This window comes from Papio anubis, chromosome 19 (genome assembly GCF_008728515.1).
Source record: "Papio anubis isolate 15944 chromosome 19, Panubis1.0, whole genome shotgun sequence".
Taxonomy (NCBI): domain Eukaryota; kingdom Metazoa; phylum Chordata; class Mammalia; order Primates; family Cercopithecidae; genus Papio; species Papio anubis.
Window position 1 is genome coordinate 5,428,379 of NC_044994.1, and position 16,955 is coordinate 5,445,333.

Consider the following 16,955-nt stretch of genomic DNA (forward strand, 5'->3'; position numbering starts at 1 on the left):
TTGATCAGTAAACAAAAACATTACAAAAACAGTGTGACCAAAGGCTCATAGGAACCTAACCCCGTATTTCCTATCGAAGTAGTTCCGTATTCACTAATTCACTAATTCTCTATTCACTAATTCACTATTCACTAATTCTCTGTGATTTTACAGAACACAACTGCTGCAAATAACTGAGAATCAACTCTCTTCATGTGATGTGGTTCACTCTGAGTCTCCATTTCAAAGCACTGTTTTGCTGATAACTTCCAGATATTTGCAGCCCTGGGATGTAAGAAAATGTACAATAGAGAGAATCAACATTCATTCAATCTCAACTAATAACATTTCAGGAGACAAGATGTTGTATCCCTATAGCCTTTGGAGACTGTGGGAAAAGCCATTTGCTTTTAGAGAGGAAACAACTGGTTAACCAATTGTTTAAACTGACTATTGCTCTCATTTGCTCATGAAAATCCATCCTGGATGCTGGTCTCTGAGAGGTTTGACATCAGGCTATCCTTCAGATGTCTGCCAAACAAGAGAGATGGGGAAGCAGTTTAACACCACAGCCTCCCTGATCCTCCCTGCTTCAGTGAAGAGCAAAATTAGCTTTCCATGCTGCCACTTTTCCTTGCTATGTGTAAGCAAAGAAAGGGGATTTGCTTACCAACAGATACTTACCCAGGAAAATGTGCTGGTGGAAGTCATTAGTCAGTTCCCTAGAACAAAGGGGATTAAACGTTGGTCCTCCCACACATTACCTAGTCTATCCTTCTGGTTTTGATTTAAATGAAATGCAAAGGTGGGTCACACCCATTTACAAAAACTTTATCTTGTTTGTGTCAAATGAGTTACATAAAAATAGAACATATAAAGTTTCTGTAATATTAAAGAGTCCAGGCAAAACCACAAAACATGTCACATTAACAATCATGAGCAAAATATTCAAGCATTTGTATTTGTATTGACATGTTATCAGAAAATAAAATAAAAATCTACTTTGGGAAAGGTAAAGGCACTCAAAAAACAGCCAAATTTGCAATGGAGCTAATTATTAGTGCTTGCAATGTTATTTTTAAATGTCTTCACCTGTTTTTCCTACCAATAACACAATCATCCTCACTTTTGTTTTCTCCTTCCCTTTAGAGAAAAGTATGATATAATCATAGGTCATACACTCATTCAACAGGCCATGCACAGAAATTAAGATAGAGGAAAAAAACATGGCTTAGAAGTCATAAAGAACAGGACTGATATGTATATAGCAGCAGACCATGCAGAGATTAAGATGGTAAACAATAGAAGTACTTATCCTTTATCATTACATAAGAAGTACAAGTTAAGAATGAAATTTAGAGATGTGGCAAGTTTTAAAAAATAATCAAAAATAAGATCTTTGAGGATGAAAAAAAACATCATGCAAATTGTTCTACTTCCTAAATACCGTTCTAAGTCAATATTAAACTGACAACCTACTGTGTCCCCAGTGGTTTCTTGAAACATATTGTCTTTTTTAAGCACAAAATGCAATTGGGGCACCTACTAGACTAGCTTTCCTGCTTGAGACAGTGATATTTCACTGCCACAGCAAATTCCCCACATCCTCTGGAGGCATGAAGCAATTCAATTGTCTTGCACTTGGAATAAGGGCCATAGCCAAGGAATTTATGGAGTCAAAGTATGTCCTATTTTTCAACTGGCACATATCAGTATTTCCCAAGTGTACTTCAGGGAACACTAGACTCAAGAAATACTCTGCAAAGCCCAAAGTCTGGCCCCAGCTGTGCACCCACACTCACCACTCACCATGTGTCCTTCCTAGAGATTCAAAACCACTCCTAGCCTCCGAAATGGCCGGCAGAATGGCAGCAGTGTTTAACCCAGTGCTTCTTTCCACTTGGTCAACTAAGCCTCCTAACATTCCCTGGATTTGTGGAACACAATCTATAAAGACTCACCGGCCAGGTGCAGTGGCTCACACCTGTAATCCCAGCACTTTGGGAGGCCGAGGTGGTTGGATCACGAGCTCAGGAAACCGAGACCATCCTGACTAACACGGTGAAACCCCGTCTCTATTAAAAATACAAAAAATTAGCCAGGCGTGGTGGCGGGCACCTGTAGTCCCAGCTACTCAGGAGGCTGAGGCAGGAGAATAGCGTGAACCCGGGAGGCGAAGGTTGCAGTGAGCCGAGATCGAGCCACTGCACTCCAGCCTGGGCGACAGAGCGAGACTCTGTCTCAAAAAAAAAAAAAAAAAAAGAAAAGAAAAGACTCACCAGTTCAACTCTAAAACACTGTCTCTAGGCAGCAAATGTAAGCGGGCCTGTTGTCACTTAGCTGTGGCTTTACATGGCTTTGTAGTAAAATCAGTGGGCTGAAGGCAAATACAGCAAAGAAACAGGCACACAGCTAGCTGTGCAGGGGAATAAAGTTCACAGCAAAATGTGAAAAGATAAGTCAGATCAAGTCATCCCTATTCCCTCAACTCCTCATTTCCCAGAGAGACGTCAGACTAACAAGGGTGAATCTTGGTTCAGTACCCCTCTCCCCAGTACAAGCTCCTTTGAGTCCTTGCTGCACAAAGAACTCCTAGCAGGGCCCAGCTGAATCCACTCCTAATCTTCTCCCAGGACCCTTCAGTATATCTAAGGCATTTGTTTTAACAAGGAGGCTCTCGTGAACCAGCGAGGCTCTCGTGAACCAGCAAAGCTCTCATATTTGATGACTTTATCCTCCCACTCCCTGTAGTCCCTGCCCACCCTCCCCAGCCCCACTTCTTTATGGAGAGCCATGGGGGAGGGAGATTTTCAGCCACCTTTGCATTGTTTCTCTTTTTAAAGCAACCATTTATATGAAAGATCACTGCCTCCCTGGCCTCTGACTGGGCTCAGAATCACTGTCTTCCGAAAGCAGAGAGGAAGGCTGAAATTCTGGGTGGAAGCTGAGGCTTCTGGGGTGCATGCATGATTAGAATATGAAGAAATCAGTGGCTGGCTCCTTTGCCTCAGGGTGTAGGGGTGGGAAACAGGAGGTGGGGGTGCAGAATCAAAGCAGAGTTCTTTTTTTCTAATCAGCACAATAAAGCAAGACGGTGAATGCATGAGGAAAATATTATTCTTCAAATGGCAAAAAAATCAATGTCTAAATCAAAGGAGGCAGGTGCCCTGAGGATGGCAGGTACTTGCCCTTCCCCACTGCTTCCCAACCACGGGAGGGCAGGTCCACACAAAGGCAATTAGGAAAAACATTAATTAAGGAATTAAATGTGTTAATCACCAAATACTTCGCAATTTATGTTTTAAGGAACAGTAATTAACCTGCAATTAGCTGTATTCCATGCAGGTTACCATTGCAATGTGTACCTGTAGCATACTATTCTACCATAAATAGTAAAAACTACATAAAATGACTACTGTGGCAAGAACACTTTTCTCTGCTAAGAAACTTTTCAAAACTCTATAAATGTCTAGCAATGTTAACATTAAAGCTAGAGGAAAAAACGGTGAAAGAGATGCCCAAAAAGACCTATTATGTTTATCAAAAGTACGCAGGACACTTGTGTCTAGATTGACTGAAAACTTCCCTTAGTCCAACAATTGGCGAAGTTCAGATGCTGATCAAGATGAAAATTAACTCAGTACTTTGTAGCCAAAGTAAAGTAAGAAATGGACGTTCTGGAAGAAGGCCCAGGAGGTCATGGGAAATAGCCAACTGAAGAGCCCAACACAGCGGTCCCTGAATGCAACCCAGGGCACCTGGCCCTTGAGATGCAATCAAACAACCCCAACACAGCGGTCCCTGAATGCAACCCAGGGCACCTGGTCCTTGAGATGTGGTCAAGTCCAGGGAAGGGAGAATTCCATGGACCCTCATAAAACCTCACCTTGCAGTTCTGTATGAGAGCAGTTCTGAAATGTTCTGACGAAAGGGAACTTGGTTCACTCTGTCTCATGCAGTGTTTCACAAAAGGATTTGTTCCTGGAACACTTTTTCATTTAACACCTTTTGACATTCCACTGAACACATTTAAGAAGCACCTTAGCAGGGAGAAAGCACTCAACTACTAACTGGTTCCCTTTTTACCATCTTCCACAAATCCTAATCTTAACAGTGGCTCAACAAACTGCCACCACTTCTTAAGAGGCTAGCGTATCCCCAATGTGCTTTTCCTTTCATCTTCAGCCCTAATTACCCCTAATTACTACCTCCCACCCTGCTGTAATTAGGAAAGTGAGGCTCATAAAGTTTAAATCAGTTGCCCAAGCTTCTGAGTAAGCAGGGCTGATATCCAAATCCCATTCTTCGTAACACAAAGTGTATGTTCTTTTACTGTCTTCTGATGCTGCCCATGTGCAAACAATTTATAATATGAAAGTCCTTTAAAAGAATTCATTAATCAATTTTCACTCATATCAAAACTACTTACTAGTGTGAAATTTGCTTACAGAAATAAAGTACTATATGAAGTATTTTAACACATAAATATTTCAAGTATACATGAACCTTATATTAATATTTTGGAATTCTAGAATATATCCTGCAGCATATGTAATAAATTGTAGAGGTGCTGTCTAGAGGAAGCTGACTTCCTGTACCCTGAGAGAGGGTTTCTCAAAGGTGTCACCTCCTTTAGATGCCCATATCCTATTATCTTGTCTTCAGCTTTCAGGCCTAGAAACAGCCTGAGAATGTATCACTTGGATATTGACTTTTATGCACCATGTTCACATAAGAAAATGTTACACACATGCATCCATGCACACACAATACTGGGAAAGAAATATATATATATATATATATATATATAGACAGAGTCTCGCTCTGTCCCCCAGGCTGGAGTGCAGTGGCGCGATCTCGGCTCACTGCAAGCTCCGCCCGCCAGGTTCAAGCCATTCTCCTGTCTCAGCCTCCTAAGTAGCTGGGATTACAGGTGCCCCCAACCATGGCCGTCTAATTTTTTGTATTTTTTAGTAGAGATGGGGTTTCACCGTGTTAGCCAGGATGGTCTCCATCTCCTGACCTCGTGATCTGCCTGCCTTGGCCTCCCAAAGAGATGGGATTACAGGCATGAGCCACCGCGCCTGGCCTGGAAAATATATTTTTTATATTTTGGAATCAGAAATATAATAGTCAAAAACCAGAGTCACATCTTCAGGCCAATACAGAACTCCTTATAAAGAAATCTATATGGGAAATTATATCAAAAGCAGACAGGCTCTTGCATGACTTGAATTTCTAAGAGCATCAGACTACAACAGGCGTCTCCTCGGTACAGGTGTGCAGGCCCCATGGGCTGGGGACTGGATCTGCAGCCCAAGGAAGTCCCTCCCCTGGTTCAACTTCACAGCTTGTTTTTTGTTTGTTTGTTTTTTGTCCAGGCTTTTCTTCTGACCATCTCTAATTAGGCTGACACCTTACTCAGGCCAGGGGTGAAAACTGGATTTGGTACGTGTCTTCCTTTTACCTTATATCTGTGAATGTGGCCCGTCCTTCTTATCCCAACGGGGAAACCTCCTTCAGGTCTTACGTAGTGATTTTAAGGCCTGCAGTTCAGTGTTTGGGAAGTTTCCTGCTGACATCTCTCTTGCTGCATCTACAATGTGCCATTTACCTAATAGTTTACATTGCTATTAGGGTAATGATTTCAATTTGTTTACTGCCCAGCAGATAAAGGGGAAATAATAAGGAAGTGCTACCTTAACTCTGTCTTTAAGAATTCCAAGGCTGATGCTTGGTGGGAGTGCTCAGGAAATAAACAAACAGGTGGGTTTTCAGTAGATCTACACCCTTCACAGGTATTCATCAGGAGTTGGTAGTAGTCCACCTGCATAAGGACGGCCAGTGTTAACAATATTTTTGCTCTGATCTTCTTCTTCCCTATTTTTGTTTCCTCAAACAGGTTTTTGGGAGAGTGGAGATTTAAAATCAGGATGTGGGTTTTTTAATTATATACTTAATTCTTAGAACAAGTAGAATGGGAAAGGAGTGACTGATAAATCTAAGATTCAAAATAGTCCTGTCGAAACTATAAGGCCAGATGATTGTTTTGGAGCTTTCTGTAGGTACCTAGCGATCTAGTTGTTAAACGTTTTCATGGATATTTGAAAAGAAGACCATGTACTTGTAAGAACTGTTCTTTTCTCAAGTTTCTGCCCCTGCTTTGACTCTGAATTGCATTATTATTATTTATAAGAAGAAAAAAAGGAAAGCTAAGCTTTTCCCAGATTGTATTTCCATTAAAATAAAAACAATTTTCCCAACAAAAATAAAATAAAAATAAAAGCTTAGCAACACTGGTATTTAAAGAATCTCACAAATCCATCTTAAATCTGAAGTATGAAGCTATTCCTACTGAATCTGATTAAAGTATGAACTTGAATGTTCATGCTGAAACTCCTAGTCCTAAATGTGGTGGATAAGGAGGAGGTGGGCCTTGGGGAGGTGTGATGGGCTGGGGAGAGGGAGCCCCTATGATGGGGAGGAGATCTCATAAGAAAAGGCGTGAGAGCCTTGCTTCCCTGGACCTCTCGCCAACCCTTCTGTGGAGGACACAGAAAGAAGATGACCATCTGTAAACCAGGAAGAGAGCTTTCACCAGAATCCGACGATGGTGGCACCCCTTGATCTCGAATCCCCAAACTCCTCGAAATGTGAGAAATAATCAATCTGTTGCCTGGGCTTCATACAGTCCTGTGGTATTTTGTGACCGCAGCAGACTAAGATATCAATGAAGTAAATACATCTAAAAAGTGAATCAAAAAGCCATGAGAATAAACTTCTAACTTTAATTTGGCAAATCATTTTACCTTTCAGTAAAGCGTGAGAGATCACAGTGAAAAGTGAGAGGGCTCTAAAAACGTTAGAGCAGAAGTTCATAAATTGGGAAGGCGGGAATATTTTATCCAAAGGGTGCTTCAAGAAAATAAGAATTCACTGGAAAACGACAATGGCCTGAAATACATAGACCATCTGATTCCCTCCATGTAGTCTGATAGTTCCTTTATAAAGTCTCCTCCTAAGACTGTCTTTATAAACTACATCATTCCTTTAATGCAGCTGACTGGAGCTTAGGTATAAAAAGACAAACAGAAATTCCACATCTGACTGTAGCCAAGGCCATGCTAAACCAGCACACTGTGGCTCTGAGCCTGTGATGGTCTCGAAGACAGCCCATTCTAGAAGCTCTTGTGTGGACACTGCTAAGCCCCAAGAGAAGAAGCTCAGGAAAGTGATGAGCAGGACGACCTCTGATCCCCAACCAGGAGTGTGGTCCACTGGCCTCAAAAAAAGTTTTACCTGTTATCCCACTAGCTAGAGAGGATTCTCCTTTCTTTTTTCCTTATTATTATTTTTTTGAGACAATCTTGAGACAAACTACAGCAGACAACTGGAGACTGAGGGAAGAACCTAGAATAGGTCCTAGAGGGGCAGTGGAACACCTAGATCCCTGTCTTCCCTACTTTGGGGAAAGGTTCCTCTAAAAGAAGGTCTTTAATCACATCTAGCTTCTGCTTCCAGGGCCACCATACAAAAACCTCTGAGGCCTAGCTTGGCCAAAGCCACTTCTACGGTGGCCTTTTTGTTGCTATTGTTGAGATAAGGTCTTGTTCTGTCTCCTAGGGCCGGGAGTGCAGTGGCACAATCCAGCTCACTGCAACCTCCTCAGCCCTGGTTCAAGGGATCTTGTAGCCTCAGTCTCCCAAGTGGCTGGGACCACAGGCACGCACTCCTCACCACGCCTTCCCGCTAATTTTTTGTATTTTTTAGTAGAGATGCGGTTTCACCATGTTGACTACAGGCTCTGTCCTGAACTCCTGACTCCTCAAGTAATCCACTACTTACCTGCCTCCCAGCCTCCCAAAGTGCCAGGGACTAAAGGCATGAGCCACTGCGCCTGGTCACCCACTCTGTTTTTAACCCTATGAAATACATTCTAAGTTTTGTCCCAGAGGCCATAATGCTTTGAACTACTACACTGGTCAACTAGGCATTTATATAAAAAAGAATGTAGTTTTATTAAATAGGATATTTTCCTTCCTGGAGGAAAAACAATCTTTTTACTCTTTGTCTTTTATAAATAACAGCAGTACATGCACGCTGGGGAAAACTGAGAATGTAACAGACTCCACAAAAAAAAAAAGTTTTTCTTGAGACAAGGTCCCACCTGTCACCCAGGTTGAGTACAGTGGCATCTAATTGATGGTGGTTCACCGAAATTCAACTCCCCCAGGCTCAAGACCTTCCAGCTTCAGCATCCTGAGTAGCTGCGACTACAGGTGTGACGCCACCATCCGCGACTTTTTAGACTTCATGGATATTTGAAAAGAAGACCATGTACTTGTAAGAACTGTTCTTTTCTCAAGTTTCTGCCTTGTGCTTTAACCTGAATTGCATTATTATTGTTTATGCGAAGAAAAAAAAGGAAAGTGCAAGCTTTTCCTGTAGATTGTATTTCCATTTTAAAATAAAAACAATTTTCCCAACAAAAATAAAAATAAAAGCTTAGCAACACTGTATTAAAGAATCTCTACAAATCCATCTTTAAATTCAAAGTATGAAGCTATTCCTAATGAATCTATCAGTGCTATGAACTGAATGTTCATGCTGAAACCCTAGTCCCAAATGTGGTGATATGAGGAGGTGGGCCTTGGGGAGGTGATGGGGTCAGGAGAGGGGAGCCCTCATGATGGGAGGAGACCTTCATAAGAAAAGGCGTGAGAGCTCTTGCTTCCCTGACCTCCCGCCAACCCTGTGAGGACACAGAAAGAAGATGACCATCTGTAAACCAGGAAGAGAGCTTTCACCAGAATCTGACGATGGTGGCACCCTGATCTTGGAATTCTCAAACTCTCGAAATGTGAGAAATATTGTCTGTTCTTTAAGCCATACAGTCCTGTGGTATTTTGTGACTGCAGCACAGCAGACTAAGATATCAATGAAGCAATACATTCAAAAGTGAATCAAAAAGCTATGAGAATAAACTTTTAACTTAATTTGGCAAATCATTTACCTTTCAGTAAAGCCTGCGAGATCACAGTGAAAAGTGAGAGGGCTCTAAAAATGTTAGGAGCAGAAGTTGACAATTGGGAAGGCGAAATATTTTATCCAAAGGTGCTCAAGAAAATAAGAATTCACTGAAAACGACAATGGCCTGAAATACATAGGACCATCTGACTCTCAATGTAGTCTGATAGTTCCTTTATAAAGTCTCCTCTTCCAAGACTGTTCATAAACCACATCATTCCTTTAATGCAGCTGACTGAGCTAGGGGTATAAAAGACAAAACAGAAATTCCACATCTGACTGCAGCCAAGGCCATGCTAAACCAGCACACTGTGGCTCTGGAGGCTGTGATGGTCTCAAGACAGCCCATTCTAGAAGTTTTGTGTGGACACTGCTAAGCCCCAAGAGAAGAAGCTCAGGGAAAAGATGAGCAGGACGAACCTTCCGATCTCAACCAGGAGTGTGGTCCACTGGCCCAAAAAAAAAAAAAAAAAAAAGTTTACCTGTTATCCCACTAGCTAGAGAGATTCTCCTTTCTTTTTTCCTTATTATTATTATTATTTTTTTTTGAGACAATCTTGAGACAACCACAGCAGACAACCGGAGACTGAGGAAGAACCTAGAATAGGTCCCAGAGGGGCAGTGGGAACACTCCAGATCCCTGTCTTCCCTACTTTGGGAAAGGTTCCTCTAAAAGAAGGTCTTTAATCACATTCAGCTTCTCAGCCTAGGCCACCATACAAAAACCTCTGGAGGCCTAGCGTGGCCAAAGCCACTTCTACTGGTGGCCTTTTGTTGTTATTGTTGAGACAAGGTCTTGTTCTGTCTCCTAGGCTGGAGTGCAGTGGCACAATCTCAGCTCACTGCAACCTCCGCCTCCCTGGTTCAAGGGATTCTTGTGCCTCAGTCTCCCAAGTGGCTGGGACCACAGGCACGCACCACCACGCCCGGCTAATTTTTGTATTTTTAGTAGAGATGCGGTTTCACCATGTTGACCAGGCTGGTCCTGAACTCCTGACCTCAAGCAATCCACCTGCCTACCTGCCTCAGCCTCCCAAAGTGCTAGGACTAAAGGCATGAGCCACTGCGCCCGGTCACCCACTTGTTTTTTAACCCTATGAAACACATTTCCTAAGTTTTGTCCCAGAGGCCATATGCTTTGAACTACCGATTGGTCACTAGTACATTTATATAAAAAGAATGTGTTTTATTAAATAGGATATTTTCCTTCTGGAGGAAAAACAAATTTTTACTTTTTGTTTTATAAATAACAGCAGTACATGTACGTTGGGGAAAACTGAGAATGTAACAGACGACAAAAAAAAAAAAAAAAGTTTTTTCTTGAGACAAGGTCTCACTCTGTCACCCAGGCTGGAGTACAGTGGCACGACCATGGTTCACTGAAGCCTCGACCTCCCAGGCTCAAGAGATCTTCCAGCTTCAGCATCCTGAGTAGCTGCGACTACAGGTGCACGCCACCACGTCCTGCTAATTTTTTTTTTTGTTGGTTTTTTTTTTGTAGACACTGGATCTTGCCATGTTGCCCAGGCTGGTGTTAAACTCCTGGACTCAGGTGATCCTCCCACTTCAACCTCCCAAAGTGCTGGGATTACAGGCTTGGGCCACTGTGCGCAGCCGAGATACCACACCACTTTCTTATGTATTTATTTCAAGATATATTTCAGTCTTTATTAGATTTTTTAAATTTAAAAATAGAATTTAATGTATTGCTTCATACCTGTTTAATCCATTTAACAACATAACCTTAAATGCATCATTAAATTTTCTTCCATAACATTATTCTTAATGGCTGCAAAATAAATTTTTGTATTGAGATAGCATAAATTAACAAATCCTCTATTGTTGGAAAAATACTGTTTCTGATTTTTCTTTACTATAAATAAGCTGCTATGAATATCCCAGTAGTTGATTATTTGCAATCACTCTTCATTACTTCTTTAGGATAAATTCCTACTAGTGGATTGCTAGATTTAAGCATATCTAATTTTTTTAACAATTTTAAAACTTATTGCCAAAGTACATACTCTAAAAAGATCTTAACAATGTACACATGCACTAACAGAGTTTTCCCTATCTCTTCATTTCCATTAAAAAAGAACACATTTACTTGTCACTCATTAAATCCTAGAAATGGTTGTAGGTATATGCCTACAAAGATAAATTAAGCAAGAAGTTTACAGCCCATTTATTCATCAATCCAGGGGGAGAGAAACTGGGGTTGATGGATCTTAACTCATAAACACTGAACCTGCAGAATGGATTACCGGATGCTGTTCGTGCCCATTTTGAAGACAAGCAGCCGTGGAAAGCCCTAGCTTTCTCTTCCCTATGTCTAACCAAGCACCTCAATTAAACATGAAAAATGATCTTAGATGCATGTTCCAGCTGGCTCCTGTCTGAGCCGAAGGAATTAAAGAAAGAGAAAAGCAAAATATTGCAATCCTCTTTATTCCTCCTTGTAGTCGGCAATTAATTGAGTTTTCTCAATACTGTTAGTTTTAAAAGATGCTGTGGACAAAAAAGAAAAAGCTCTCCAAATGCCCACTGTCACTAATTCCCCACTTTGATCCTAAGTTAGGATGCTCTTGTGTCACAGGCATCCCCAACTGAAGGGCAGACAGGACGTGACGTCAGAACTGGTTTGGTACCACTTCTGAACTGCCCATGGGCCTCCGCCCTTCAGTTCCTTTAAACAGGAACTCAAAGCAGTTACTGCGGGTCTCCACAGAGCCCCCAAAATAACAGGACAGGCCTTGTGGCAGTGCCTCTGTGACAAGGACTCCATTTACATCTGTTATTTTCTCCCTGTTGCTTACGTGGGTAGAAGCAAGGACCTGCCCCTCACTGGCTCATCTCCACAGGGCTCATCTCTTATGACTCATTTACTCCTGAAACCCATTTGCAGAGGGCATCTTCTTTTAGACTCAGGTGCTATGCCTTTCTGTGTCACATATGGCCTACTTAATATAGAAACTAAAATATCCAGCTAAGTACAATGGCTCATGCCTGTAATTCTAGCACTTTGGGAGGCCGGGGTGGCAGGATCACTGAAGATCAGGAGTTTGAGACCAGCCTGGGCAACACAGCAAGGTCCTGTCTCTACAAAAAAAAAAATTTTTTTTAATTAGCCCAACATGGTGGCATATGTCTGTACTTCCAGCTACTTGGGAGGCTGAGACGGGAGAATCACTTGAGCCCAGGAGTTTGAGGCTGGAGTGAATTGTGATCACAACACTGTACTCCAGCCTGGGTGATGGAGCGAGTCCCAGTCAGAAAAATAAAAAAAGAAAAGAAAATATATTTGCAAACCCCATAGACAGCACTTCTTGCCCTGCTATAAGTGACTTTTATTTTCTTAAAACAATACATGCCAGGCATAAACAAATTTTGAATTGTATTTTTTACTAATTTGACAAAGCCTCAAGACACTCCTTATCAAATAGTATAGGATTTTCTTACACTGTTATAAAAATTTATTTATTTATTTATTTAAATTGCAGATTCAGGAGGAACAAGCACCTCAATTAAACATGAAAAATTATCTTAGATGCATGTTCCAGCTGGCTCCTGTCTGAGCCAAAGGAATTAAAGAAAGAGAAAAGCAAAATATTGCAATCCTCTTTATTCCTCCTCGTAGTTGGCAATTAATTGAGTATTCTCAATACTGTTATTTTTTACCCAAGTTTGTTACCTGGGTAAATTGCATGACTCTGAGGTTTGGAGGTATGATTAATCCTGTCACCCAGGTCGTGAGCACAGTATCCCAAAGTTAGTTTTTCCACCCTTGCTCCCCTCCCCCTTTTTGTATTCTCTAGTGTCTACTGCTCCCATCTTTATGTCCATGTGCACCCAATGCTTAGCTCCTACTTATAAGTAAAAGCATGCAGCATTTGGTTTTCTGTTTTTGCATTAATTTGCTTGGGATAATGGCTTCCAGTTGCTGCTAAAGACATGATTTCATTCTTTTTTATGGCTGCACAGTATTCCATGGTGTGTATGTACCAGTCCACCACTGATGGACACCTAGGTGGATTCCATGTCTGTGCTATCGTGAATTGTGCTGTGATAAACATTCTACCAAAAAACACCTGAACTCATGTAATTTATTTCCCTTTGGGTGTATACCCAGTAATGGGATTGCTGGGTGGAATAGTAAGTCTCTATTCAGCTCTTTGAGAAGTATCCAAGCTGGTTTACAAAGGGGCTGAACTAATTTACAATCCCACCAACAGTGTAGGATGAGAGTTCCCCTTTCTCCACAACCTTGCCAACAAAAATACACCAACTTTTTCTGATTATAATGATATAACAATAATTTATATTTTTAGAAATTAGAGGATGCTTCAAAATAGGTAATAAAAAGAAAGCACATACCTGATAAAAGTTAGGCCAGAAAGTACTAATGGCCAGTTCAGCCCTGTTCCATGTACGTGTTGGGTCTCCAGATATATTCCAGATAGGACTCCCCAGTGGCCCGTTATTGACCTTCACGTAGACATTGAGTAACCCCGGAGGAGAATTACTCTTGCTGGACACAAAATAGTGAAAATCGATGCAGTGGGTGTCATTTTCTTTAAGTTGGGGTAAGAATAGGTGGGCTCTCTGACCCTCAGGTCTCCCAGAGGCATTCACCAGCATGAAAGAACCTGCAAAAACAAAATCAAGGAGGGTCACACCCTGAAACACTACTTTCTGGTTATTTCTGAAAACCCACCATCATTTACATGGGTTGGCCCTGCAATTCCATGTCTTACTGAAACTGCCATTTATTTCATTCCTATTTCATTTATCACCTCCTCCTCCTCCTGTCATCCCCCTATGTGTTCTCAAGAGCGCACATAATATTAATGGAAAATTCCCTAGATGTTACTGTAATTTGACTTCTAAATAACAGAAATGTAGCAAAATGTTTGTAGACTCGCCTTAAATTCTAGCAGTCAGGAGTCACAGGTGATTAATTAAATTAAAAATTAAAATTCCTTATGTAAAATGCATGTCCTCATTCACACCAACCGTGTTTCACGTGCTCAATAGCCACATGTGACAAGTAGCTACCACACTGGGCAGCACAGATACAGAGCATCTCCACCTAGCAGAAAGTTCTACTGAACAGCACTGTCCCATCATGTTAGCATTACTCAGTAATCACTTTGTATAACCCAGAGAAAAACAAAAGATTAGGTGGGCTGTGAATCTTAGGGTCATGATACTGGCCCCATCATGTTCCCTGCTGTCAATGTAATTCAGCACCAGTACCCATCTCCATCGCTGGAACAACTGACTTCTCCTTGACAGTGGAGGTGTTCTCACAACAAGGTGATGACTTAGGCAATCACTGCCCCAACTGGAGGACAATCATTCTAAGAAGTCTTACGAGCTCTTTGGATCTTGAGGCAATGGCCCTAACCTACCTGGGAGTACTGAGGAGCTTCCAGATGGATTCAAGCTTTCCAGATACCAAGCACTTGAGCCTTCCCCATAGGAATTTTATATTTCACAGAGTAAAAGATAAAAGCAAAATGTTCAAACATAAAAGGAGAAATAGGTTTTCATAGGTCTGATTCAGCACAGAGGAAAAAATGTATTGAAATTCTAAGGAGGAAGTACACCTGAACTTGGAGTATAAAAATGAAAAAAATAAAAATACTACACAGATGGGTACCCTCATTGTGAATCATAATGTTCAAGGTGTGTATACATGTTAATATGTGTTTACTGTCTACCCACACATATCAGGAAACACACACATACACAGTACTAGAAAATGTATGGAATTTCTGTCTTGTTTACATGCTGTGATCGCCTAAACAGCAAAACAGGAAGACCACCCTTTTATAGTAATTCCGAAAGAATTCCTGTAAGTATCAAATGGAAAATACAGATGTAGATATCCTTCACAGATTAAGAGGCTGTTGTTAAAGGATCTATATTATCATATGCTTTCTTATGGTTGCTACCTTTACAGCTATGAGGTGAGCCAGGTTTAACACCATTTATGACAAACAGGAACGGGGTCACAGAGAGATTAGAAGCAGTTTATCTACGTTTTAGGATGAGTTAGTGGCAAAACCAGAACTTTGAGCTTCTGAGTTTCCAGCCCATTACTCATTCTGCCACACTCCAGTAACCTCAAGTTTCTTCATGTGCTTTTTGAACATATATGAAACAAACACCCTTTCAAAGCAGCGAAGGGAAATTATAGTAGCTATTTTGAAACAGAGCAATTTTTCAAGCAATGAATGTTATGCACCTAGAAATACAAAAGCCAAGTCACAAGCGAACCTATCTATGAAATATAACTTACCTATGAAATACATTTCAGCATTAAGGAAGAACTTTAACTGTGATTTAAGAAAGAGTTGGGGCAGAGAAAGAACAAGTGGCAAGAGAGTATCATTGAAATAATTCAGGTTAGTTATTGCTTACAAATGTAAAAAATCTTCAAAACATGCAGGGTTGATGAACCCCATCACAAATCCAGAGTAGGACGTTGGTGTATATGAGTTACAGATAGTTTTTTCCTGCTCTTAGTAAAATAAAAGCTGATTTATGTCAGATTCTATCACTGGGGGCTCTGTTATCTACAACAGTTACCACAAATATTATTATTAGTGGCGCTGAGGCATGACATGTTCTTGAGGTCACGTCTGAATGAACAAAACCTTGAGTATGACCATATTGCCAAGAAGATTGTTTCTCTCATTGTTCCCATCACTTAAGCTTGGGCAACCAGGGTGGGAAGCATGGCAATATACACAGGATGGCAAAATAAGTGTTGCCCACATCCTATGAAGCACTCAGAGGAGTCTCCTTTCACATATTTACATAAACTGGGTACCTTTCTACCATTACTGTTTAGGAAATCACCCAGTTTTCCAAAACTGTTATTTTTCTAGCTACACAGCCTGCCTCCAATGTTTAATCCACTGTGCTCCATTCCAGCATGAAATGCTCTTACACTCTTGTGTCTAAAGTACACAAGAATTTTTATGTTGAGATCCAGGTGAAATTCAGGTATAATCTAAGTTACTCAAGTGATCCTAGCTTTTAAAGTCCTTTCTCTTCCTTTTTTCCCTGTTTGACTTAGAATAGTCTATTTTGCTTTGAGGCATGCTTCTGTAATGCAAATTAGCTCACATAGGATTACTAGATGGGGAGTGACATCCCTATTACACACAAGTCCTTTTGGTTTATGTGCAATTTTTTGCAGGACATTAACATTGTGAAGTGATCGGGGCAACTGTTCTCTCAAATAAAGGGAAAGCTTTATCAGTGCATGATGTCTTTTAAACAAAGCTAAACATCCTACAGAAGTGTCTTTCCTCAACGCAAGGAGTGGCAAGAAGGGGCTTTGGTGGTTTCATGTCCCTTTCCACTCCTAAGCTGTCTCCAAAACTGTAAGAACGAGTGAAGAACTGTGCAGCCTCTGCGCCCTTCCTCTGTGTTTCAAAAGGACAAAAAAGGAAAGGACTGATGAAGAAGACAAATCTCAGATCATAGTTTTAAGTTGACAGCAAGTAGTCTCTATTAGAAGAGAATGTTAGAAGAGAATGACTTCAAGGACTTCTATGGAGAGTGGGAAGAAGTGGAGGCCTTGGGTTCAGGGTCTGAGGTTCAGGGCCGAGGATGGGCTCACGGGGTCTGTGCCAGAGTGGAGTTCAGACAGCCAGCACTTTTATTAGCTTTGTCACTGTTTTTGTTCACTCGCCAGCTACAAAGCTGCATAGATTTGGAAGGGTCAGCCCCAACTCCGTTCTTCTCACAAAATCTGCTATTTTCGCTCTCTCTTTTTTTTAGAGACGGAGTTTTGCTCTTGTCGCCCAGGCTGGAGTGCAACGGCGCGATCTCGGCTCACTGCAACCTCCGTCTCCTGGGTTCAAGCGATTCTCCTGCCTCAGCCTGCCGAGTAGCTGGGATTATAGGTGCCTGCCACCATGCCTGGCTAATTT

The 16,955-nt window shown here is 41.3% G+C and overlaps 1 protein-coding gene across 6 annotated transcripts in view; it reads right to left on the reverse strand.

The window, feature by feature from the left end:
* The window catches only part of PTPRM (protein tyrosine phosphatase receptor type M), an 837,547-nt gene that overhangs the window by 498,750 nt on the left and 321,842 nt on the right, over positions 1-16,955 (reverse strand). For all 6 annotated transcript variants that reach the window (XM_017951542.3, XM_017951543.3, XM_021929846.2 and 3 more), the window contains exon 3: positions 13,381-13,652. In XM_017951542.3, coding sequence (XP_017807031.1) covers positions 13,381-13,652 — 272 coding nt within the window. The remainder of the gene's footprint in view (positions 1-13,380; positions 13,653-16,955) is intronic.